The following is a 27,758-nucleotide window of genomic DNA, read 5'->3' on the forward strand; positions in this document are numbered from 1 at the left end:
CTAAGAGAATGCCAGTCTGAGGACCGTGACGGCAAACTCTAAGAGAATGCCAGTCTGAGGACCGCGATAGCAAACTCTAAGAGAATGAATGTCCTGGCTCCGTTTCTTCAGCAAAAACCATTCTTTGTCTGCACCTGAAACTTTTCTCTAAGTTTTATGTGGAATGTAAAAGTGAAATGTCCTGGAGAGCGATAATGTTTAAAGCAAACACAATTTTAAAATGGTAAAGCTATTCATATATAAAAGCAGACCTATTTCAACTAACTAAAACCACAGGAAAGCAGCAAAGCCTACTTTCGGAGGCTCTTATGTTACAGGCAAAGGGGCATGAACGTATTTGAAGGTCATCTGTCATAACCTTAGAGTGGTCCCCGATAAGCAAGAAAATATTAGCAAAACAATAACATCACAGAAAAAAAAACCCAGTTATGTATGTGTCAACATTATAATATCACTCAGAAAAACCATGAGAGTGACCTGACACAGAGAAACTATTAGGGACAGAGTGATAGACTTCATTACCTAATGCTTTAAATTCTCTGACATCAAAATACTCTAGAGGCAAAAGAAATAATGTTAAGTGTGTTGGAGGGAAATATTCAAATGAATTCTAGAAAAAAGGTTAATGTTGCCAAAATATATATAAAGAACTATAACAAACAAGTATGAATTGCAATAGAAAGGCAGGGCATGAGCAGATAATTTGTAAAGGGAGGAATTATAAGCAAACATACTTACCCTAACTCCAAGCTATACTCAAATTGTAAGAACAGTATTCCACAAATTCCTACGAACCTGGAGTATGGCTTGGTCGGGTAGTGCTGAAATGTCAGATGTTGTGCGCCCACTCAAAACAGCAATGTCAGACATGCTTCCCTCAAGAGTAATCTGCTTTTCCTCAATTTTGGATTTTAACTTGAGCTTCCATTTTTTCAACTGAAGTTCATGTTTTGTAATCTGCAATGAAAATAATTCTATAAATCCCATGGAATTTATAAATCCTTAGCACAAGACGTGACATAACATTAGTACCTGCTATACACTGTTGATTGCCATTATTACTTAAATGTTAATTTTCCATATGAACACATAAAACTCCCTGGGCCATCTTAGCTTTTATAGGCCACTTCTATTCATTGTCATAAGTATTGGCACATGACACCCCTGAAAGACCTGGTGTCATCTCCTCTTTTAGAGAGAAGGAGAACTGTGGACCACAAAAAGCAGATGCCACCAGTGGAATCACTAGCATTTAGAGACACCCAAGGAATGTGCTAGTGTGGAGATAACCAGAAGGGGGGAGTCAAAGAACACATTTTAGAGCCCTGTCTGATTTACCATTATGGCAAATCCCATTTTAACTGACACATTTCCTGAAGACTATATAACAAGAAAGCACTTCTCTGGGTTGATGAGTATTTTACACACACCTCTCCCAAACCCACATGCACAATTTTAGTATGAGGTATTTATAGTGGAATCTAAGGATGGGCCCATACTGGAAAGCCAGGACACACAGCTATCATTTGCCTCTGTTCCCAGCACATACCTGTTACTCTCACTCACTGATTGCAGAATGACTGTTCACCAATATATTGTATAGCTAGGGGGGAAATTAATTCCTAAACAGTCAGTTAACTACAATATATAAAAGATAATAATATGTTGCTAATACACACTATATAGCAACCAGAGCATGTCAAACATCAGGCTTAAGAGAACCCCATTTTTTCTCAGAGACAATCAGAATAAGTAAAGAAAGAATGTTGGTTGTGTGCAATCAACCATTCCACCGTTAAACCATCAATCATCAAGCAAAGGGCAATGATCACAACACTAGCTTAGTACACAAAGTGATTAAGAGCATGGCATTGGCAGATGCAGTGCTACCCAAAGCAGACATATCTAGCTGGCAGTGTTGAAATGGTGGTCCATACACCTATCCTTTTCCTATTTCCACTCCTCATCTCTCTTGCATCTCTGTCTTTGGTACTGCAGACTGTTTTAACTCCTCGGGGACATACTTTTATGGGAACACTGGATCCTTTAGACTATAATAATACTTTGACCTTGATCACTACCACCCTCTCCTTATGTCCAAACATTTATAATTCTTCAATCCTCTGTGGCACTCGTATTTGCCACTGGCCTACCCGATAGGTAGTCTGGGACTTGCACCCTGATGTTCCTTTTTCCAAACTTAGGAGTGGTACCTGGTAAAGAAACCTTGCCAGTTCCAATCATAGGGTTCAGAGTGGCATGGTATGATGAACAAGAGGTTGAGAGCCTACCCTTTCTTCTGGTCCAGGGTCTAACTGATGGCACCACCACTCTTGTGGTGGGTCTGATTACATCTCTGGCTATTAACCTCAGTTTTCATCTAGAGTCATCCAGGATCTCCAACAGGTGGCTCAGACCATCCTTACCTTCTAGAGCCAAATAGACTCACTGGCCACCATATTGCTACAAAGCCAATAAGGATTAGATTTAACTAACAGCAGAGAGAGAGAGGTGGTCTTTGGCTTTTCCTCTGGGAGGAATGTTTTTTCTATGTCAACCAGTCAGGTATCATAAAAGACAAGATCAGACAACTCCAGACAGAACTCCAAAATCATAAGAAATAGCTCTGTTCTTTTGGCCAGTGGCTCTTTGACAGTTTAATATAGGATTGGATAGTACCCTTTTTAATGCAGCTTCTCCTCCTTTTCTTAATCCTACTGGTGTGCCCTACTTTATAAACTTCCTTCTTGTATAAATTTCTTCAGCAACAGATAGGTCCAAAAGATTCCTAACCACACTTTATAACCAGTTGCTCTTACAGGATTACCGACCCCCAGTTATTGGAGGTGCTTGACTCCTGATGACACCCAGCCTGTAAAGGTCGTTTGCCCAAAGGCCTTCTACACTCACAGGAAGTAGTACAATTGATAGCATTGCTCCTTTCACTGCCCCTAATTGTTTGTCAATAATAAACACAAATGGGATGAATGTAATCCCCTCAAGACACAGGAGGCAGGCCCCTCCCCTGAGGACCTTCAAGGCCAGGTTCCACCCACAAAACACTCTAACTGCCCTAAAGACCAAACCCAGGCCTCCCTATAGAGTAAAACCCCAAGCTCTGGACTTGAGATCCCACCAATCCCCACCCTGGAAAGCATCACCCACTCACCCCAAGGAATCCTATAGAAATCCTGTCTTCTGCCCAGTTCCCTGCTGCTTCTCACCTGAGCACAGGCAGCCACTGCCTAGGTTCTGCCCTCCCGGTAAACCTCTCGTGCAGTGTATGACTCTGTGGCACTCCTTGGCACCCAAATGCCAGGATACCCTTTCCCCCCCCCCAAGAACTGTAACACTTACGGTGTCTTTATCAATATACTTGAACAAAATATTGAAATGATTTTTTTCCTTCTTTAAAACAAATAGTCTCTAATATCATACCAAGTCATCTTCTCTTAATTTACTCTTGTGTCTGGCTCTCTCCTTCCATTTTGCCAGGATAATTCTTTGTCTTTGCATATAGAACAAATGTCGCAACCGAAGCAGTGTAGCTGCAGGAAATGTGGATCACAAGTAGTTAAAGCTATTTCCAAAACCACTATGAACTAATGTATCTGACAATTTGTGCTTCATTTTAATCACACTAAAATTAATTACTTTTGATAGCATTATATTGTGCTCTAGGGATGTTGAAATATGTAAATATGTAATTTTTTGAATATGCAAATATCCCCTTTGCTCTTTGAACTTTAAATATAAAAAGCATATATAAACATATAAACAAATATGGATATATTATTTATTTTTTAAAAGAAACAAATTAACCTTTTACAAAACTCAGTTCTAAGCATTTCGTAGAAACACAATCACCAGGTAGTATTCAGATCCAATGACTTTGAATTATAAGTTCTAGATCAAATAGATTGCCTGATACATGTTAATCAGAGGTCCAGAACCCAAACACAGGGAGCCAGGAAAAAGAAACGGGCTGGAGAGCAGGCAAACTCCTCATCTCTGCCTGGCTGCACTGGTTACACCTGGCTGCACTGGTTACACCTGGCTGTACTGGTTACACCTGGCTGCATCTGACTGCACTGGTTACACCTGGCTGCACTGGTTACACTTAGCTGCCTTGTTACCACCTGGCTGCACTGGCTGCACTAGCTGCACTGGTTACACCTGGCTGCATCTGACTGCACTGGTTACACCTGGCTGCACTGGTTACACCTAGCTGCACTGGTTACCACCTGGCTGTACTGGCTGCACTGGCTGCACAGGTTACACCTGGCTGTACTGGTTATACCTGGCTGCACTGGTTACCACCTGGCTGTACTGGCTGCACTAGCTGCACTGGTTACACCTGGCTGCATCTGACTACACCTGACTGCAAGCTTTGTTTTCTCTCAGAACTGAGGTTCAGAGTTTGTTTTGGCTTTTTGTTTTAAGTCACTTTTGAACTAAAAATGGGTATCTGGATTGTGCATGAATACTTCTGACATTTAAAGTTTGACAATGTTGTCTTTCATTTGAATGTTGTGCAAACAAAACAAAAGACAGCTGCTAACAGTGTTCAGCATCACAGGTGAACATTTAAAGCCTTCATTGTTTGTTTGTTTGTTTGTTGCTATACCTGCCAATGGGCTGGAACCTCACTGAACATCATAATTTTGTCCTAAAATCTAAGCTCTTTGAGAAGTCAGAACTCTACTAGTTTAGTTAGGATGTTGTTACCAGCTGAGACGTGAACGTGCACTCACAATACCACATCTGCTGCATTCTCAATTCTTCCATTCATTTTCATTTAAATGCTTTTCAGTTGAGTTGTTACCTATCAAAATTGTGTTTCTATACATGTAAATGCTAAGGTCAATTTCAGCTTGTATCACTTAAATTGTAACAAGTATGAAGTTAAAACATTCTGGAAAGAGGATGTTTTTTTTCAATACCTCATTTTTATATTAGAATTAGATATACTTACATTATATATTAGAATATTTCTTACATTTAAGACATTGCATAATCCAGGTATATAATGAACACTTAGACACTATAGCCCACGCTACCGTTTGTTCATTCTAACGGCACTACTGTGAGAATCATAGTTTACGCTTACTACTTGGAATTTTGACAACAATCAAACAAAACTAAGTTTTTATGATTGAGAGTTAAATAAAATAAATGTTCTGTGACTTGAGGGTAGAGAAGGGGGAACAGTGTCAAAGAAGTGTCATTATGTAAATGTAATTTGGGTCTTGTTAAGAGATTATGTAAGTAAGAGATTACATAACTTTGGGGTTTTACTTTTAATGTATAAGAAATGTATGGATGCGGGGCTGGTGAGATGGCTCAGTGGGGAAGAGCACCGACTGCTCTTCGGAAGGTCCTGAGTTCAAATCCCAGCAACCACATGGTGGCTCACAACCACCTGTAATGAGATCTGATGCCCTCTTCTGGTGTGTCTGAAGACAGCTACAGTGTACTTATTTATAATAATAAATAAATCTTTAAAAAAAAAAGTATGGATGCTTTGCCTGCATGTCTGACTGTGGAGCTGGTGTATCCCTGGTACCCACAGAAGTCAGAAGAGAGTATCAGATCCCCTGTCCCTGAAGCTAGACAGTTGCAAGCTGCCATGTGGGTACTGAGAATTGAGCCCAGGCCATAAATCTAATATATAATTTACAAATCTGTGATTGGTTGTTGTGAGTTAGGGAAGCATAAGATGATGCAGGGCATACATAAGTAGACAAGGGGGAAAGACCCAAGGGTGTGAACCACAGACAAGAAATAGGTGGAGTTAAGGAAAAATTGCAGAGAGAAAGGACAAAGGAAAGGGGAGCATGTAGTTCCACCTCAGTGAGGGTGGGAGCCTCAGGAGACAAAGGCAAAGCCGAGAAGAGATGGAGCCAAGGAGAAGGGAAAGTCCCGGGGAAAGAAGAGTGTGGGACAAGGGAGCAAGAAGTCACACGATGGGCAAGCAGTGCTGAGAGAAAGAACCCAGAAGGGCAGAGAAGACAGGAGGTTGGCCCAGTGCATCCAGACTCTCTAAAGAGCTTGCAGTTCATTTGGGATTTTGAAGAGTGTCATTTCCTACTACAACTACCTTGTGACTAACAGTTAATCAGTCCTTAACCCTTCGTGGGTTTATGATAAGACTCAGAATTCACTTTGAGGCAGAGACAGACTGCACAGCTCAAAAGGAAATGATTTTAGCTGGCTCTGGAGACTCACACCTGTGATCTCAGAATGCCAGGGCTGAGCAGGAAGATTGTCCTAGGCCATCCTAGGCTACACAGTAAGACCTCGTACCAAGGGCAAGAGTGAGATCAACCGACTTTTTTGATTTGGCACAGCCATAGGTATAATTTAGAATCCAAAAAGCTGCAACTGAAAGTCTGAAGTCCTCTGGCCCTGCTAAGATCCCATGTGTGTTGTCCATGCATCACAGAGAAAATTGTTTTTAAGCTTCTTCACATGGACATCAAAGAAAGTGGTTTCTAATAAGTATATAGTATTGGCTCTGTACTGTGTGTAAGATCTGGAAGTAGTTGGGCCTGGTGGTACAGGTTTGTGATCTCAGCTACTGGGAGGTTAGGGGATTGCAAGTTCAAGGCCCACATGGACAATTTAACAAGACTTTGTCTCAAACTTAAAAACAAAAGGGAGTCTGTAGATAAACCTCTGTGGAGGAGTGCTTACTTAGTTTGTACAGAGCTCTGGGTTCAGTACCAGACCAAAAAGCCAACAGTAGATACTCATTTATATATGCATACATGCATTTGTGTGTGCACATTCACATATGATTTGATTTTAACCATGAGCACTTCCCATTGCAATAAAATATTTTAAAATAAAGCTAACAAACTCATTAGGTTCTATTATTGTGTTTTGCTTTGTTATGACAAGGTCTTACTCTATAGCCCAGGCTGGCTTTGAAATCACTGCCCTGCCACAGTGTCTGTGAGTGCTGGTGGGCATGTGCCATCACACCTAGCCTTATAGTAAGTACTTTTAATTGGTTCATTTAATAACAGTTCTCTAAACACTAAAGTAACCTAATCTCTAGGCATATTTTTAGCCATTAGTTCATTGACCCACTGCATAATCAAATACCAATACTAATTGCTATGGCATGAACATTTACTTATAAGCCTTTCTCTACTCATAACTGTGTAGGAGAACCAGCGATTAAAAATGTATTTTTGGCATCTAAAATTGTCGTGTGCTATTGCTTTGTCCATTTTTTCAGCCATGGCAGCCTCTTGATTTACACGAGGTATTGTAACTTCTTTCCAATTACTGCAGGCAAAAGATACAAGAATGACATTACTTTCAAAATATTACTTTGAAACTAGGGTAATATAATAGTAAATAAATTAAGAGGAATAAGAAGTGAGATTACTTTTATCTGTTCGAAATCACAGCAAGAAAAAAACCCTGTAAATTGGGGGTATGTCTTGAAGAATTCCTGATAGTTGGGAGGGAGGGTAAAATGCTATATGGCAGTCATATTTCTTTTTTAATAAAATGACCACATCTTGGGGTAACATTATTATCATATCATAACTTAAATTTATACAGAGAATCATCTTTAATGATGATTTCAAAAATTTAAAAAGGCTAGGCAGTGGTGCTTTAACCCAGCACTCTGGAGGCAGAGGCAGGTGGAGCTCTATGAGTCAGAGGCTAGCCTGGTCTACCTAGTGAGTTTTAGGCTAGCTAGGGCTACATAGTAAAATTTTGTTTTGAAAAAATTTTTAAAAGGAATTTCAGTTCCCAAGCATATCCAACTCCAAGGATTTCTGACACATTCGATTTCAGAGAAAAAGTGTTGTTACTAAGTTTTGTTTAAACTCATCAAGTATAAACAAATCAATAAATGTACTAGAAGCATAGCAGGGTAAAAGACCAAAGAAAAAGAAATAATATGTAAAATCACATTCTTACCTGAAATGGGTCTTTACTAAATGTCCAGTGTAAAATGTACATGCTTTTACCATCAACTCTGGAGTCACCTAAAATAAAGAAGCAATTGAACTATACATTAGATATAAATAGGAGGCAGGCGAGATGGCTCAGAGGGTAAGAGCACTGATTGCTCTTCCAAAGGTCCTGAGTTCAGATCCCAGCAACCACATGGTGGCTCACAACCATCCGTGATGAGATCTGACGCTCTCTTCTGGTGCGTCTGAAGACAGCTACAGTGTAAGCGGGGCCGAGCAAGCAAAGGTCCTGAGTTCAATTCCTGAGAGGTGGAAGAAGCAGCCACATGATGGCTCACAGCCAGCTGTACAGCTACAGTGTACTCATACACATAAAATAAATAAATAAACCTTAAAGAAAGAAAGAAAGAAAGGAAGGAAGGAAGGAAGGAAGGAAGGAAGGAAGGAAGGAAGGAAGGAAGGAAGGGGACAAAACTGCATGGTGATGGCACACACCTTTAATCCCAGCACTGGAGAGGTGGAGACAGGGGTTGGGGATCTCTGTGAGTTCCAAACCAGCCAGGACTATACTGGAAGACCTTGTCAAGAAAGAAAAGAGAGGGCTGGAGAAATGGCTCAGAGGTTAAGAGCATGGACTGCTCTTCCAGAGTTCTTGAGTTCAAATCCCAGCAACCATATGGTGGCTCACAACCATCTGTAATGAGATCCGGCCCTGATGCGTTCTTCTGGTGTGTCTGAAGACAGCTACAGTATAGTTACATATAATAATAAATAAATAAATAAATAAATCTTTAAAAAAGGAAGAAAGAAAGAAAGAAAGAAAGAAAGAAAGAAAGAAAGAAAAGAGAGGTGGAAGAGAGGTCTCTGCAAGACTGACAAGGAAGTGTGACCAGAGCTGCCTCTGGGGAGAGGAGGGGAGGAATAAACACCATTTACATATTTAGAAATTATACTATATATATATATATATATATATATATATAAAACCTATTTTTATTGAAATCATGTTTTTTCATATATTTTCATAAATTCTTTGAAAATTCCATACATGTGTACAATGCCTTTTGACCACATTCACCCTCTGCTTCTCCCAGACTCACCACCATAGCTCCCTCCCAATGTCATGTGTACCCCTTTTCATACACCATTGAGTCAAATCCAGTTTACACTGCTCATACATGCATGGGTGTTGAGCCAACCATTGGAACATGGCCAGCCTACCAGGACTATACCTCTAAAGAAAACAAACTCCTCCTCACTGATGTAAAGATGACTGGCTAGATCTTGCTCAGGTCTGATATGGGCAACCACAGTTGCTATGATTCATGAGTACATCAGATCTGTCTTGTCCAGGAGACAGATTCATCCTGGTCTTTCTCCACCTCTGGCTCTTACAGTACCCTGCACCCTGCTCCCCACTTTTCTGCAATGTTCCCTGAGTATAGAGTCACACCTTTGAACGATCTTGTTACATCCCACTTACTTTAAAACATTTCAAGGTAAACAATTATGGTATTATTATTATCAGCTATATTTATGAGTGTTTAATTGCAAAATTGAAGATATGATTCTGTTGGTAGACTGTTGGCCCAACATATACAAAGTCCTAGGTTCTAACCCCAGTGATATATGCCTGAAACCCCCAATTCCCACAGTAGCACATGCCTGTAATCCCAGCACTCAGGAAGTAGAGGCAGGAGGATCAGATGTTCAAGATCATTCCCAGCTTCAACACATATTTAAAACTAGTCTGAGCTACATGAGATCTTGGCTCAAAAGGAAAAGGCAATTGTAGTCTGTTGGTCACAGTCAAGACTGATTTTTGCCTATCAGTACTGTAAAACGATATTCTCAACTCTAAAAACAAACAAACAAACAAATCAAAAATCATGCAAGAATGTTTCACCCACCAGGACCACAAAATAAAATAAAATAAAATGTTTAAGTTTGATGCCTTCTCAGGAGCTAGTAATTATCCAGTTTCTGTTTGTTTATTTGGTTGGTTGGTTGGTTGGTTCTTTTTTTCCCATCTGTGAGACTATTTAAAGCCCATGTTTTTTTCCATTTTAATTTTAGATGATAGTACCATTTAAAAAAGCTGTATATGGGGCCTGGCAATGTGGTCATCCCTTTAATCCCAGCACTCTGGAAGGCAGAGGCAAGATCTCTGTTCCATGCCAGCCTTGTCTACAAAGCAATTCCAGGATAGCCAGTGCTACACAGAGAAACCTTGCCTCAAAACAAAACAAAAGTTTTATATGGCATATAAAAAATTCTCAAAATATAAATTTAAAAGATTCATTTTTAAAGCTGTATATATGAATATATCTCTTAGACATATTTAAGGAGGAAATTTATAGAAGATTATAGATAGATTTGTTATGTGTGTCGTGTGTGTGTGTGTGTGTGTGTGTGTGTGTATGTGTGTGTGTGTGTTTGTAAGAAGTCACAGAGGAGTGGAATATAATAAAATTTCTCATATTTTAAAGAGTAGACTAAAAAATACAAAAATGATTACCTAAATGGAGGGATAGATTAGAAAGTTCTCAATATTAATCCTGTATTTTGTAGTGTTACACATAACTGGAAAATTATGATTATATCAAAGAGGAAAGTAGGTGACAATAACATTGAGCAATAAGTACTTCAGGTAACAAAAAAAGGTATTACTTTCATTGAAACTACTTAATAGGATACATCCACCTTATGGGCAAAAAGAATTGTATGATGTCTCTAGTGTGAATTCAGTATTCTCTAAAAGGAAATGTGTCTAAGTGTCTGCCTGAATGTGGACCATGTGAGAGTTGGCGTACTTAGGAGCCAGAAGGTGTCAGATCCCCTGGAACTAGGGTTTTAGACTTTTGTGAGATGCCATGTTAGTGCCAGGAACCTAACTCATGTCCTGAACAAGATCAGCATTAATATACAATTTTGTTGTTACCTATAAGACATTTAATCATTCAAGTTGTCAACTAGGAGCTGTGGAGCGCTGCTGCGCCTTAAAGATGGCACCCGCCATTCTTCTGCTAAGAAGTAAACAAGTCCTTATTTGGCAAGAGGGTTGCACCCGCCAGTGGCCTGATCTTTCGTCATGAGGCTGTAGCCAATGATATCGCAAAACCTTTCACCATGATGTAACTCCGAACTCCTGAGTAAACTGTTGCCTGAAGGAACTGGTGTGCTAGTCTTTCTTCCCTGCTGGCCAAGGTGATCAGCGCGGCACAGGAGCAGTAATTTGATCATTGGTAATTAACTTTGTTTGTTTGTTTGTTTATTTTTGTTGTTGTTGTTGTTGTTGAGACAGGATTTCTCTGTGTAGCTCTGGCTGTCCTGGAACTCACTCTGTAGACCAGGCTGGCCTTGAACTCAGAAATCCACCTGCATCTGCTTCCCAAGTGTTGGGATTAAAGGCATGCACCACCACTGCCAGGTGGTGATTAACATTTATGTTAAAACCTAAAGGACTTCTAAAACTTATGATGCATTAATTAAAAGTCAATCAAGCAGACCATGTGGGCCTCCCAAGTTGATAGAGTTTTAGCATGCAAAGAGAAAAATGCAGGGAACTTGCAAGATTGCTCAGCACTTAGGAGCACTGTCTAAGCTTGCAGAGGACCTGGACTTGATTGCCAGCACCTACACATCCCACAACCATCTCCAACTCTAGTTCCAGGGGATTCTGTGCCCTCTTCTGACCTCCTCAGGAACTGCACACATGTGGTACTCAGATATTCATACAGGCAAAACACCCATACATATAGAATCATTTTTAAAAGGTTTTTTTATTTTTAAAAAAATAATTTTAAAAATTTTAAAAAGATAATGACATCAACTTTCTATAGTAAATATAGAAAACCTAGCAACAAATATGGCCAGAAAAGTAGTTTACAAGACATGTTATGATTCCCTTAATAGAAACAAGACAGAAGAATGTTGTCAATTACAGAAGAATTAGAATTCTGACTTGAACAGAACCTTAAATAAGAAGACAATTCATAGACAATTTGGGAAACTCAGAAATGGAATAATTAATTATGCCTGGATATAATTAGCACTAGAAAATATTCAACAATTGTTGTAATTATGTAAAACAATAGCACTGTTTCTGTCTTGTTTTTCTTTTTTACAATTACTTTAATGGATACACACAAACAAAAAGTATATGATATACTGCATAACATCTTGCTCAATATACACTGGATAATCTTTAAGTCCAATTAAACATATCTTCTCAAACATTTAACATTAACATTTCTTCATGGTAATAACTTCTAAAACACCTTCTATGTTTCTAAAATTATTTTGTTACATTTTTACTTATTTATGATGTGTGTGTTCATGCCTCAGCTCTTCTGTGGAGGTCAAAGGACAGCTTACATGAGTCAAAAAGCTGCTTCTTCTACCGTATAGATCCCAGGGATTGGTCTCAGTGCTGAGCCATCACACCAGCACTACTTCTAGCTTTGTTAAATGCTTGGTACATTGTTACCAATAATCACGTCTACAAGTGGCATATCTTACTCTGTCTGGCACTGGGCCACTAATCATTCTTTCTCCACCATTTTCTTCATCTTCCAGTCCCAATCTACTACATCTCTGAAAATGACCATTCTACTCTCAAATTATGAGATCAATATTTTTTTAGGCTTTACTGTTAAGCACATTTGAGATGCTGATCTTTCTGAGCCTGACTGGTTTCCCTTAATGTTGTTTCCATTCATATTCTTGGAAACAAGGAATTTCCTTTGTCCATGGTTGAAGAGTATTCTGCTGTGTGTATCCACTTTTTCCTATTTTATTATTTCTTCAGCACCAGATAGAATGTTACTACTCCTTGGCAGACACATGTTGGCCTTTACCTCCAGACACACATACACACACACACACACACACATACACACACACACACACAGTACTTTCCAGGAGAGGAGAACTAGCATGAAAATACAAGACCAGGGCTATCCACAACATGTGTATATGACAAATATATCTATACATACATATACATGTATATATACACCCATACATACATATATATGTATTGTGTATATATACATACATATAGACAGACAAACATACATACACTTGATGGATGGAGCAGAGCCCCAACAGCCACACTATTTTTTCTCTCAGCCTTTTTATACCATCTTAGACAACAGTTCTTTATAAAATTATCTCACAGATAAAATGTTACACAAAAGGGAGTTACATACAGAAGGATGTCAATAGTAAGTTTAAAGCAATGTTTCATTCTATAAGTTCATTATAAGTTCAAACCAACAGTTTCACATGGCCTTGCTTTATCATAGTGCACATCTGTGGGTTCATTCTTGGACCTGACCTAGAATAAGTAAGGACTACAGTGGTTTTAACCAATACAGAAGTCAACAGGCTGGGTGGCTTTTCTTCCCCTGGCATCAAAGCAGTTAGAGATGCCCTATCTACAGGAAGGCCTGAAGATGAGAGCCACAAGAATCTGTCCAGTATTAGGTTTATCCAGACTGCTGCAGGAAAAGAACTTTGTTTACTACCATGTCTCACAGAAAATAGAGTCTATGTGCTTTGCTTGATGTTGGTAAAGACGGTTTCAAGTTAGCAATTTTTAGATGCTGAGTTGGGTCACACCTGTGTCTGCACCTAAGGATGTGCAGTATCAGGGATATGATAAAGCCCATGATGTAGCACATATGTGAGCCAGCAGGTTCAGGACACTGTCTGCTACCTAAGGAAGTTCAGAGCCTTGGTTTGGCAATGGCTGTCCTACCAGGTGTCAGAAAATAGAGGATAAATAGTCCCTCTCTAAGTTCACAGCTTCAGAGAACTTCTCAGTCTCTGGAAGATACTTGTGCCCAGGTTCATTTCAAGGATGGAAATGAAGAAAGGGAAAACTCCAGTTGGCCCTGCCATCACTAAAATCTCCTGGGGGTTTCAGGTGGGATGTACATAATGTCTACTCTTTCTCCACAGGACCCAGCAACAAACTGAGGTGCAATTCTGCCAAACTCTACTCTGAGGAACCAGTGAATTTATTGGGCTTCCTTATATAGGTGAGGGGGTCACTTACAGGAGTATGGGAATTCCTCCTCTACCCCTGCAATAGGCTACACCCAAAAAGCCAGCAGGGATGAGGGAATCCTCATAGTTACATAGATAGAGACTATCAATAGGTCTTCCCCAGCCTATCTACTCCAGCTACTTATGGATGAGTTGTTTCTAACAGGAATTAGGGAGCAGACAGACAGTCAGATAAGGGTGTCATGACTCACCCCACTCACCAATGAAGGAAGTGTATACAGTCAACAAGCACAGTCGGGGTGGTACAGCTGAACTCTACAAGAGAGCAATTACTTGGCTCCAAGGACAGTCACTCATAACACCCACCAACACACAAGCATCTATCAAATGCTAGGGTAGCTGAGAAACTCTGTATGTGAGCCCTGTCCTGGGTACCAGCCCTCCAGCCTCTCAGAGTGCTGGGTCTCACTATGGTAGACCTGGCACTGCCCTTTGAGAAGAGGCCCTGCTGCACAGCCCTAGCTTGATGGGGGAGTGGTTGCACTCGCCCCCCATCCCCAGCCTATCTGCAGGAACTATATGGACATTAGGAGCTATGGGATGCTGCCTAACCCTGGCTTGCACAGTGGCAGACCTAGTGCTGACTTCCAAGTCTAAGTAAGGCATTGAGCATTAGCCTCTGTCTTCTGCCAAAGAGGGTGGGATTTTCCCTGCATGTTGAGCTGCTTGAGGTTGGGGTGAGGGAGGGGTGCTTAGGGGGAGGATACATGGGCAGCTGCAGCCTTCCTGCTTTCAGTGCCCCTTTTGTTTTGTTTTTTTTATACTGAAAGCTGGCTCCATGCTCTCTGACCTGGCTTCCCAGCACTTGTGAAGGTACTTTGTAGTTTAAACGATGTCTGACTTGGTTTGTCTGTGGGGAGACTACGCCTAGAGATCTTACTTGGCTGCCACCATGCTATCTCTACCCCGCCATTGCATTTATGTTGTCTAAAGACATCTTTTCGTGTCAGAGACACACACGTAAGGATTTTAAAAATAACACCTATGATTGGTCTTCTAATAATCTGACATGGAGGACATAAGGGGGTAAACTAACAGGACAGGTACTGGGACATTGACTGGGACATTCTCTGACCTTCCTGTGATGCCTCAACTCTGCCATCTGACATTAGGAGATGTTGTTAAGTATGTTTCTCTTGTAATCAGTAGGCCCATACAGAGCTGTTGCCTCCTGAGGAATGGTCATTGAGTCTGTAGGGTTAGAATCCTCCTCACAGAGGTTGAGTCTCTCATTTGGGGCTGTACAGTTGAACTGTCTTTCTGTCTGTGGTTATGAACCAATTTTAAGAGCACCTGTTTGCCCTTCCCAGTATTCTATGTCAACTCTGCTAAGTGACAAGGCATATTTATAGTTTATAAACAGGCAGATATAGGCAGCTCTGCTGTGCAGAACTGAATAGTAAGATTGTAAAATCCTGCAAACCAACATTAAACAATGTGAGAAATTATAATGGCTCATGACCTTTAAAATTTTGTGAAATCATTAAATGCCTCTTTTCTGGCCATTATAGCTAGACAGAAAATTATAGGAATAGAAATTGCTTTTAAATAAAGATAATATTAGTATACTGACTTGAAATGTCAAATACACAGAGGACTGGTGTTTAATTTTTCAACGTTGTGATTTTTACTGTTTTTCTCTGAGTGTGAATTAATCTGCATCCAACCTAACCTGAGCTCTCTAATTAAGGAACCCAGGGCATCTGGAGATTCACATTTTTCTCTCTAAGCTTAGGTATTTTCCTCGGTATTGTTGCAAGGTAAAATCTCATAGCTACTTTTTTTTCCACCTCATACAGTATGTGTGTGCCCTCCCCCCAGCTCCAAGTGGGCTGAATCAGACCTTGTCAGTACCACAGCTGCCTAGCCCATCTAGGGTGGAGTCTTCTGACTTAGGTGAGGTCTATTGTTCTGCTAAGTCTGCAGCTTCCTGAGCTGCTGAGCCTGTTTTCTTGATGAGATCCAGACAAGGCAACAAGATCCTGGCATAGTTGGGGATGGGTTCACCCACACCCACCCACCACACACACACACACACACACACACACACACACACACACACTTTATAAGCTCAGGCTCATAAGTAAACATTGGGCCTTGATCACAAACTTTGTCTTGGTCTCACTCTTCTCTCACCAACCCTCCCATTCAAGACCCAGCTTTCCTTTCAGGAACCCAGTTCATGTAGCTACAGGTGGTACCAGAATGTGGGACCCAAACACAGAAAGGCCAACTGAAGGAAACATTGTATTGGTGGAGCTCCACAGAAAATGGAAGAAGATGGTATCCGGCGTGGTAAGCAACATACAGTATGGATGCTTGTGCTGGCCTTAAACTTCATCTTTTTTAAACTGTTGCTGTAGGTGCAAAAGAATATTGGTTAAATTGGGACAGCATTGATATGGCGCTGATTCCACTTAGGGGTTGACAATGGAAAATGGGATCAGAAACTTCTAAACATGCATGTGTTCACAGCCTTTGAGAGCTGTTTCAGGCGAGAAGGGTAGGGTTTGAAGAACAATTGTCAGAAGATCTTTCAGATCAGATAGATTCATGCTGCCCATGGTTCCAAGAAGAAAGAACTTTAGATAAGAGAACCTGGGAGAAAATTGGAGAAGCCCTAAGAAATACCCAGGCAGATAATTTGACCCTCTGCCTCTGGGCGCTCATAAAAGATGCTATTGATGAAGAGACCTTGAAGGCATCAGATAGTGCCCAGGGAGAGCTTGAAGAATTTCAGGAAGAATACCTGCCAGAGAAGGCTTCCTCAGAAAAGGGCCCTCTCAACCCTAAATTAGAAAAGTGTAGAGATTCTAATAATGTGCTAACTTTAGATTAGGAAGTTCATTCAGAAAAAGGAGCCGCCAAATATCATAGATTGGCCTCCTTGCACACCTTCTGTTCTACCTATGGCCTCTACTGCAGGAGATGCTACCCAGATGGACATGCAGCTACGTAAATTAGAGTTTGAAATTAAGTTGCACAAATTGACTAATGAGCTACAAGAGCCAAAAAAGGTGTCAAGTACAGGGAAGAGCAGCTACTCTAAGATATACCAATTGCCACTAGAAAGAGCTGTGAGTCAAGCTCTGGGGAAAGAACAGGATACATCTGATGTGCTAGCATTCCCTATTGTTGAGATAATTGACCAGCAGGAAAATAGAGTCAGACAATAGCAGACTTTGGAGTTCAAGATGATAAAAGACTTAAAAACAGCTGTGGCACAGTATGGCTCTACAACTCCTTCTACATAAACTCCATTGGATACTGTGATGGAGTTAAATTTAACGCCCCCAAGATTGGAAGACTCTATGTAAGGCTACTTTGTCAGGAGGAGATTTCTTACTTTGGAGTTCTGAATGGTGTGAAGCCATCAAGAGAACTGCCACATTGAATACTCAGACAGGGAACCCAGACTGGGATACTGACATGCTTTTAGGAGAAGGTCAATATGAAGGCAATGCTAATCAGATTGGGAAAGTTGGAGAGTATGCACAGGTTGCAATGGCTACACACACCGCTTGGAATCAGCTACTGACCAAAGGGGATCTCAGTGGAAATTTAGCCAGTATTAGACAGGCTCCTAATGAACTTTTCCAGGATTTTGTGGATAGACTAAAAGCAGCTAGAATTCTTGGAGATTCTCAAGCAGGAAATCCTTTTGTTACACATTCTTATGAGAATGCTAACTCAGCATGTCACGTGGCTATTCGGCTATACAAAGAACAGACAAACTTAGCTGGGTATATTTGTCTTTGTGCAGAGATTGGGCCTTCATATAATCAGGGTTTGGCCATGGCTGCTACTTTATGAGGAACTACCTCATGAAGGGCTTGCACAGAAATAAGGGAATAAAGTATGGTTTTTTGGTTTTTATTGGTTTTGTTTGTTTGTTTGGTTGGTTGGTTGGTTGATTTTTTGGTTTTTTGAGACAGGGTTTCTCTGTGTAGCCCTGGCTGTCCTGGAACTCACTCTGTAGACCAGGCTGGCCTCGAACTCAGAAATCCACCTGCCTCTGACTCCCAAGTGCTGGGATTAAAGGCGTGTGCCACCACTGCCTGGATAAAGTATGTTTTAAATGTGGAGGTTCAGGTCATTTTAAAAATGATTATTTTAGGAACAGAGGTGCCATGAGCAGGTAATCAGGCTATGCCCCAGGAGTTTGTCCTCAATGCAGGAAGGGTAACCACTGGGTCAGGGAATGTAAATCTAAGACAGATATTCAGGGCCATCCCGTGTTGGGAAACAAGCTGAGGGGCCAGCCTCAGGCCCTGAGACCTTATGGGGCCATGAAGCTGCTGCCCAGCCAAGGAAATCTGTTTTTGAACTTATCAGGGCAACCCCAGGAAGCACAGGATAGACCTCTGTTCTACCACCTATGCAGTATTAACCCCAGAAATGGGAGTTCAAATTCTGCCTACAGGAGTTTTTGGAACTTTACCTGCAGGAACTTGAGGATTTCTTCTAGGATGAAGCAGTTATATTGTAAAGGGACTGCAGATTTGCCCAGGTGTTACAGATAATGACTATGAGGGAGAAATTAAAATTATGGCTGCTCTCCCTCATGGTTTTATAACTGTACCTGCTAACCAAAGAACTGCTCAGCTTATCTTAGTTCCCTTGCATCTGCTACCTTCCAGATTTGTTAAGGCTAGTAAGAGACCTAGCCTTAAATTAATAATTGAAGGAAAAAGCTTTGAAGGATTAATAGATACTGGAGCTGATATAACAATTATTAAGAGGACAAGACTGGCTTTCAACTTGGCCTTTGTCTGATACACTTACTCACCTCCAAGGGATTGGTTATGCCAATAACCCAAAGCAAAGCTCTAAACTTCTAACCTGGAGAGATGAAGAGGACAAATTCAGGACAAATTCAGCCTTATCTTATGTCAAATTTGCCTATTACCCTCTAGGGAAGAGATCTATTGTCACAGATGGGTCTTAGAATGTGTACTACTAGGGAGGCAGTGACTAAGCTGATGCTAGGACAAGGATCTTTGCCTGGTAAGGGGCTAGGAAAGGAAGAACAAGGCATTAAGACATTTGAAGGTCCTAAGCCTCACTCTAACACTAGAGGCTTGGCGTATTCTTGGTAATGACCACTATCTTGCCTGCATTGCATGCTGATAAAATTCAATGGCTTCATAATATTCCAGTGTAGGTTGATTGGTGGTCTTTGTCTAAAGAAAAGGTAGAAGCTGCTTCTCTGCTAGTGCTGGAGCAATTAGAGGCAGGACACCTAAGAGAATCTCAGTCTCCTTGGAATACTCCAATATTTGTTATCAAGAAAAAAATCTGGTAAAGAGGTTGCTAAAGGATTTTAAAAGGGTTAATAAAACCATGGTACCTATGGGAGCTTTACAACCTGGGCTTCCATCTCCAGTAGCTATTCCTAACAGATATTATAAAATAGTGGTAGATTTGAAAGATTGTTAATTTTTTTTTTTTTTTTTTTTTTGGTTTTTAGAGACAGGGTTTCTCTGGGTAGCCCTGACTGTCCTGGAACTCACTCTGTAGACCAGGCTGGCCTTGAACTCAGAAATCTGCCTGTCTCTGTCTCCTAAGTGCTGGGATTAAAGACATGTGCCACCACTGCCCAGCCAAAAGATTGCACCCTGAGGATTGTGAGAGATTTGCTTTCAGTGTTCCTTCTAGTAATTTTAAGGAACCTATGAAAAGATATCAATGGACAGTTCTATCTCAGGGCATGGCTAATAACCCTACCTTATGTCAAAAGTTTGTGGCATAAGCCATTCAGCCTGTAAGACAGCAATGGCCAATGATATGCATCATCCATTACACAGATGACATCTTAATAGCAGGGAAAGATCCTCAGGACTTGCTTTTATGTTATGGAGATTTACAACTGGCCTTAGTTGATAAAGGACTGCAAATAGCTCCAGAAAAGTTACAAACTCAGGATCCTTATAATTATTTTGGCTTTAGACTTACAGATCAAGCTGTTTTTCACCAGAAGGTAGTTATTTGCAGGGGCAGTTTAAAAACTTGAAATGATTTCTGAAAATTGTTAGGTGATATCAATTGGCTTCACCCCTATCTAAAGCTTACTACATGGGAATTGAAACCTTTATTTGATACTCTTAAATGGAGTCCTGATCCTACCTCCCCTAGATCTTTAACTTCAGAAGGATTGATGGCCTTACAACAAGTAGAAAGAGTTATTGAAAAGCAATTTGTTACTTATATAGATTATTCTTTTCCTTTACATCTGTTGATTTTTAATACGCCTACAGGATTGTTGTAGCAAAGGGCTCCTCTTATGTGGATACATTCAAGGATACCTCCTAAACATAATATCCTGCCATATTGTAAAGCAGTAGCCCAGATGATTATACTTGGAAGGAAGCAGGCGCTGACTTATTTTGGCAAAGAACCAGACATCATTATTCAGCCTTTTAATGTAGATCAAGATACTTGGCTGAAGCAGCATAGTATGGATTGGTTGCTTGCTCAGATAGGATTTAAAGGAACTATAGATAATCATTATCCTCAAAATAGGTTGATAAAAAATTTAAATATACATAAGGTTATATTTCCTAATATGACATCTTTACAGCCTGTGTCATGCTCTTTTGGTTTTTACTGATGGCTCCTCTAAAGGACGAGCTGGGTATCTTATGAATAATCAACAGGGCTCTCAGCTCAGTTAGTAGAACTAACAGTGGTACTAAATGTTTTTCAGTCTGTGAATGATACCTTTAATCTTTTTTTACTGATAGTCTATATGAAGCCCAGTCTGTTCCTCTATTGGAAATTTCTGGTATATTTAATTTTAATATGCCAGCATGATCTTTGTTTTAACAACTGCAAAACATCATTCTTGCTTGAAAACATTCATTTTATATTGGTATAATATATATTTTATATATATAAAATATATAAAATATAATATATTTTATATATTTTTATAGGAGCTCATTCTCGTCTTCCTGGACCTTTAGCTGCAGGCAATGATTGCATTGACAGAGCGCTAATAGGAGAGGCCTTAATTTCAGATCCTGTTGCATTGGCTAGACGTGATCATGATAAATTTCATCTTTATACCTATACCTTCAGTCTCTGACATAAGATCACTAAGAAGCAGTTAAGAATGATTGTAAAACAATGCCCTAACTGCCAAATATTATCTCCAGTTCCACATTTAGGGGTTAAACCATGAGGCCTTATGCCCAATCATATTTGGCAAATGGATGTAACTCATTATGTAGAATTTGGAAAATTGAAATTATATACATGTTTGTATTGACACTTGTTCAGGATTCCTTTTTGCTTCTCTACATATGGGAGAAGCCTCTAGAAATGTAGTTGATCATTGTATACAACTTTTTAATGCTATGGGATTATCTAATTGTCATTAAGACAGATAATGGACCAGCATATACTGGCAAAAAAGATATATCATTTTGTAAGGAATTTAGTATTGAATATAAAACTGGAATTCTTTATAACCCAATGGGACAAGGAATTGTTGAACATGCACATCACACTCTGAAAATTTGGTTTGTAAAAACAAAAAAGGGCCAGGCAGTCGTGGCGCATGCCTTTAATTACAGCACTTGGGAGGCAGAGGCAGGCAGATTTCTGGATTCAAGGCCAGCCTGATCTACAGAGTGAGTTTCAAGACAGCCAGGGCTACACAGAGAAACCCTGTCTCTTGAAAAAAAGGGGGAAGAATTATACCCCCCAAAGTCACCAAAAGTACATCTCAATTTTGCCTTATTTGTTTTAATTTTTTTGCAAACTGATGCTAAAAGTCAGTCTGCCATGGATTACCACTGGCATCCAATCACTTGCAGTTCATATGCCATGGCTAAATGGCAGGACCCTCTAACTAATGTATGTAATGATCTGGATCCTGTTTTAATATGGGGGAGAGGTTCTGTTTGTGGTTTTTCACAAAAAGAAGATGGAGCATGATGGCTGCCTGAAAGGTTGGTTCACCAAGTGGTCACAGATCCTGAGCCTTCTAGTAAGTATGATTCCAATTACTATGATGGCTAAGAATCTTTATTAGCCAGCAAAGTTAACTTAGAGCATAGCCTCCACTATTTCCTGAGAAGTAACAGTTCTTGTGTTGATTTTCAAAGCTACCTCCCCCACACCTGGAGGCCAGAGCTTGAGTCTGATCATTGCTAATTAATTTGCAACTGAATTGAGTGCTTGGGACATCCCCAGAGAAAACTTTAATCTTGTTGCTTTTAACTTTTGACTTTGTATTTCAAGCAGTTCTGTTACCTCCATACAGACTCGCCTTCAGAAAAGCTCAGATATGGCAATTATTCATCATTATGAAGAAATGCATTGAGTGCATATTGTGGCTTTGGTCTGAATGGGAAAAAGGTGTGTTATGAGGGCCTGCAGTCAAGGATGAACTATTGGATCTATGGTTCTCATCAACCTAAGACAGAGGCATGTGCTTAGGGGCCATGTTTGTTCATAATAAACACTAAAAGGCCGTGCTTGTTCAAGTAAATACAAACAAGCTGCATGTGACCTCCATGATGGATAAGAGGGAGTCCATTAGATTCAGTCCTAAGATAAACGAGGCTGACAGCCACTACAATTCCCAGGCAGGGTCATGGAGCATACGTAATCTTATGCTCCAGTCCTGCTAATTTTTAATAAATAAAAAGGAAGGAACTGTGCCCTTCCCCCAGCCTCAAGTGGGCTGAATCAGATCTTGTCTTTGCTATAGCCGACTAGCCCACCTAGGGTGGAGTCCTCAGACTTAGGTGAAATCTACTATCCTGCCACATCTGCAACTTCCTAAAAGAAGCCACCACCTGCTGAGCAGGTGAGTCTGTTTTCCTGATGAGATCTGAACAAGGCAACAAGATCTTGACAAGGTGACAAGATCCTGGCATAGTGGGGGGTGGCTACATATGTATTCTATACTTTGGCAAATTACCACGCTCCTTTTAAGGTCTGAATCAGCTTCCATCATTTTATCCTTTGCACTTTAATATCAAACAGCAAACCCATTTTCCAGTATAGCTTTGGATTTGAATTGTTGATGCTTCTTAAAATTCTCCCCAGTAGTTTAAAGATTCCCTAGGGACTTCTATAAACATTGGTGCAACCTGATCTTTTGTCATCTATGATCCTTATAATAGCCATGAAGTTTATTCTCTCTCCTCATCAGTGTTTCTTAAACATGTTGGCACATGTACAGTAAAGTTTTTTTTCAATCAAAATAACATTGAAAGCAAACTTGCTCTAGAGAGAAAAGATGGAAATGGAGGACCCAGAATCCTATCTCCTATGCCTCATTCTTAATCCCTGAGATTGTCTCCAAACATCTCCAAGAGCACAGTTTGCAGATATCTGTACTCTAAAGAGTACTCTAAAGTAGGATCAAAACTCTGTGATTGATAGAGTGTTCTTAATCTATACCCCATAATACACATCAATCACCATCAGATGCATGGAGTCTACATGCTAGAGCCTCCAGGTAATCCCAGACTTGGCAGAACCCTCTACACACAGCCCTCTACATGAGTTTCTCTGTTGTAGAACACTGAGAACTCAAGGCTAACCCATAACTTATCCTTGTGCTTCTGAGGTTCAGAACCCAATTTGAATATGACTTCAATTGCAATTTTCAATGTCTGTCTTAGTTAGAGTTTTATCACTGTGAAGTGAAACCAGGACCAAGGCAAGTCTTATTAAAAGAAAACATTTAATTGGGGCTGGATTACAGTTTCAGAGATTTAGTCCATTATCATCATGGTAAGAAATATGGCAGGCATGGTGCTGGAGAAGGAGTTTAGAGTTCTACATCTTGACCTTGATTAAAGGCAGCAGAAGAAGACTGTGTGTCACAGCTTGAGCATAGCAGACCACAAAGCCAGCCCCAACAGTGGCACACTTCCTCCAACAAAGCCATACCTTATCCAACAAGGCCACATCTCCCAATAGTGCCACTTCCTATGGGCCAAGCATTCAAATACATGAGTCTCTAGGAACCATACCTATTCAAACCACCACATTCCACTCCCTGACTCCCATAGGCTTGTAGCCATAACATAATACAAAATGCATTTAAGACAACTTCAAAAATCCTCATAGTCTTTTACAGTCACAAGCTTGTTTAAAAGTCCAATGTTCAAAGTCTCTTTTGAGATTCATGCAATCTCTTGTTTTGTTTTATTGTTGTTGTTGTTATTGTTGTTGTTTTTCAAGATAGGGTTTCTCTGTATAGCCCTAGCTGTCCTGGAACTCACTCTGGAGATCAGGCTGGCCTCAAACTCAGAAATCCACCTGTCTCTGCCTCCTAAGTGCTAGGATTAAAGCCATGTGCCGCCACGGCCAGGCTCATGCAATCTCTTAACTGTAATCCTCTGTAAAGCCAATTAAAAAACAGACCACATACTTTCAATGTATAATGGCATAGGACATACATTAGTATTCTAAAATGTAGGGAAGGGAGCACAGTGAGGAAATTCAGGACAAAAGCAAGACAGAAAACCAGCTGGGCAAACTCCAAACTCTGTTTCTCCATATCTGATGCCAAAACACTTTTCAAATCTCAACTCCTTTCATTTTTTGTTGACTACAACACACTGCTTTCTCATGGGATGGTTCTACTCCCTGTTAGCAGTTTTCCTCTGTGGGTATATGGGGTCTCTAACATCTTGGGATCTCCAAGGCAATCTAGGCTTCACCTTCACAGTTTCACATAAGGCCCTCTCTGGGCCTCCATGCAGGGACACCCCTGACATATGCTTGCCTCAGTCACATATGCTTTCTTAGTCACAAAGGGAATTCCATAGTCCCTTTCTTCTATCCTTGACTCTAAAACCAGAACCACATGGCTGAAGCTGCCCAGTTCTGCTGCTTGCTGGGTCTGGAAAGAAAATGATCGCCTCATTCAGTTACATTTTCATCAGCTTTCTGTTTTCAGTGGTTTCCTTCATTGCCTAAGGTTGGCTGTCCTAGAACTTGCTCTGTAGACCAGGTTGACCTTGAACTCAGATATCTGCCTACTTCTGTCTCCTGCATGCTGGGATAAAAGGTATGTACTGTCAAGCCTGGAACTAAATCACTCTTTAATTTATTTTCATAAGATGGAAGCTTAGCTGGGTGGGATCTTACCCTGAAGTAACTACTCCCTTAATTCCATTGAATATCTTTAATCTGTTCCTCTCTTAGAACACAGGATTTAGCTACATTCTATTTCCTGGTGCCCCTTTGACCCTTGAACCATACATTTTGTATCTTGTATTCCTCAGTTAGCTTGCTCCTTTTCAACAAAACACTCTTCGTAAGAGTTAACATTAGCTACTACATGACAGAATCTATACTAGGCTATTTTGAGATGTCCTTTGTCAATGCAATTAATGCAAAACTCTTCCCTTTAGCCTCAGGCAAACTTTTTGGACAAGGACAAAAAAATAGCTAAATTCTTTGCCAAAATATCACAAGAACAGTCTTTAGGCCACATATTAACATTCTTTTCCTCTTATACCTCTTGAGCCAGGCCTCTACAGTTCAAATCACCTTGAGCACCACTGTCTTCCATGTTCCTACTAGAATGGCCCATTAAGCATTGCTTAAAACATTCCACTATTTTCTTTACCCAAAGCTCTAAAATCCACATTCCTCCAAACAAAGCATGGCCAGGTCCATCACAGCAGTGCCCCAGTCCCTGGTACCAACTTCTGTTTTAGTTAGGGTTTTATCATTGTGAAGAGATGCCATGACCAAGACAACTCTTATGCATAAAGTGTTTAATTGGGGTAAAGTACACAGGTGGCTTGCTTCTGCACTCTCCTGCATAAGTCCTCCTTCCCCCTAGGCTCTCTCCCACAGCAAGTTCGGTGAAGCTTGCTTCTGTGGCTTGTCTCTGTGTTTTCCACCAGAAGTTCTGCTTTCCCCAACCCCTGCTCCCCCCACCCCTGCTTTGCAGTAAACTCGGGGGTTTTTTCCACCACCCTGGCCGCTCTGAGAGAATTCAAGGAGCCACAGGTGCCAGCTTGAGTAAGACAAATGACAAAAACTCCCCAGCTTCAGTGGCACTGAGACTAGCACTCTCCCAGATAACCAAGTACAGCTGGTGCCTGTCCTTGAAGAAAGGAGATTAAGGTCTCATGCTTAAATCATAACAAAAAAATGGTAATCAGAAGTCACAGTTATGGCCAGCCATAAAACTGGTTCCTGATAGCCCCACAAAAGATAATCTTTAGGTCAGAAGAATTCCCCCTCAGCCTCATGATTCCACCCTACCAAATGGTATCATATCTGAGTTATGACTTACCTCACCTACCTTCCCTCCCCTTCACCCTAAGCATTCAAAAAAATCTCTAACTATGCTGTATATAAGAGCCAAGCCACCCAAGCTCATGGTTGCATTCCTGACCTACGCTGTGGGAAGGTTCACAATCAGGGACAAGACTGGTAATAAAGGACTCTTATGCAAGATTGCAGCGGACTTCAAAGTTCTTGAGCTCTCCTGGGGAGAGGAATTGGGGCATAACAGGGGCTGGCTTACAGTTTCAGAAGTTTCGTCCATTATCATCATGATGGGAAGCATGGCAGCGTTCAAGTAGACATGGTAATGGAGAAGGAGCTAAGAGTTCTACACATGAGTCTATAGGGGCCATACCTACTCAAAGCACCATAATGTCCAACTTTACTGAAAGTCCCCCAAGTTTTTCTTGGACTTACACAGAACACATTCCTGGCATCACCATGTGTCATACACTGTTCTAATTATATCTAATTTTTGTTGATATTTCTCTCTCCGTGTGTTTTTGCCAACACACACACACACACACTGTTCTAAAATTCTCCACCCTCTGTATTTACTCCCTTGTTCTCTTTAAAGGATCAAAACCTGCTGCCAGAGGCTCCTCCTCCTTTCAGAAACAAGCAGATCTGGCCTCAGGTTCAATCCCATTAACCTTTGGTCTTATCTTTACAAGCATGCCTTCTTTCATCTTTAGCCAACACTGGCAGACAGTGGAGGGTGGAAACAAAAGGAAGTAACTAGGAAAAAAAGAAAGCACCCTGCTTTAATGGCTCTCTAAAGCTTTTGCTTTGTTTTTGAGAGAGGATTTGCCTCATAGCCCAAGTTGACCTCAGTCTCTTCAACCTCCTGCATCAGCCTCCTGGGTGCTGGGATAACGGATGTGCTGTTAAACCCAGCTGTAATAATACTATTTCTGCATGTGAGAGGAAGAGAAGAAGAAAAGCAGACAGAAATAGAAGGGGGAAGAAAGACTGACTGCTCCTTAGAAACATAGGGTGTTCGGCTCTGTGTGGTGTTCTCTCACTCCTTAGAAACATAGGGTGTTCGGCTCTGTGTGGTGTTCTCTCACTTTCCTCTGTGGCCTTAATTAAAAAAGGATTTTAACCTCACACACCTCCTCCCCCCAATAAAACCTAAACTCTGTTTGGGCATTTCCATCAGGCATTAAGTTGTGTTTGAGAATGCTTGATTAATTACCAGCTGGTCATCCAGTCCAAAAAGTTCATCCAAGTAAGTTTCAGACAGTCTTCGAACTTTTGGCTTCAGTGATGGATGGATGCACATGTCCCTTTAACAAAATCACAAAGCAAGATGAAGATGGATCGATGCATATTTAATGAAATCACAAAGGAAGGACAAGATTAATTCCATTTTGGAGTAATTCTATATGTAGTCACTGATTCTCTGGGGAGTTGTGGGGAGGGTGGTGAGTTTACCCTGGGGAGTTGGGGGGAGGGTGGTGAGTTTAC

At 40.7% G+C, this 27,758-nt stretch overlaps 1 protein-coding gene across 1 annotated transcript in view; it reads right to left on the reverse strand.

Annotated features, from left to right (window-relative positions):
- The window catches only part of Fbxl13 (F-box and leucine rich repeat protein 13), a 192,677-nt gene that overhangs the window by 150,565 nt on the left and 14,354 nt on the right, over positions 1-27,758 (reverse strand). The window contains exons 3-7 of the mRNA XM_031380084.1: positions 27,487-27,577; positions 7,945-8,012; positions 7,142-7,296; positions 3,439-3,548; positions 796-957 (exon numbers count right to left, since the gene is read on the reverse strand). Of these exons, the coding sequence (XP_031235944.1) occupies positions 796-957; positions 3,439-3,548; positions 7,142-7,296; positions 7,945-8,012; positions 27,487-27,577 (586 nt within the window). The remainder of the gene's footprint in view (positions 1-795; positions 958-3,438; positions 3,549-7,141; positions 7,297-7,944; positions 8,013-27,486; positions 27,578-27,758) is intronic.

Source organism: Mastomys coucha, unplaced genomic scaffold, assembly GCF_008632895.1.
Source record: "Mastomys coucha isolate ucsf_1 unplaced genomic scaffold, UCSF_Mcou_1 pScaffold19, whole genome shotgun sequence".
Classification (NCBI taxonomy): domain Eukaryota; kingdom Metazoa; phylum Chordata; class Mammalia; order Rodentia; family Muridae; genus Mastomys; species Mastomys coucha.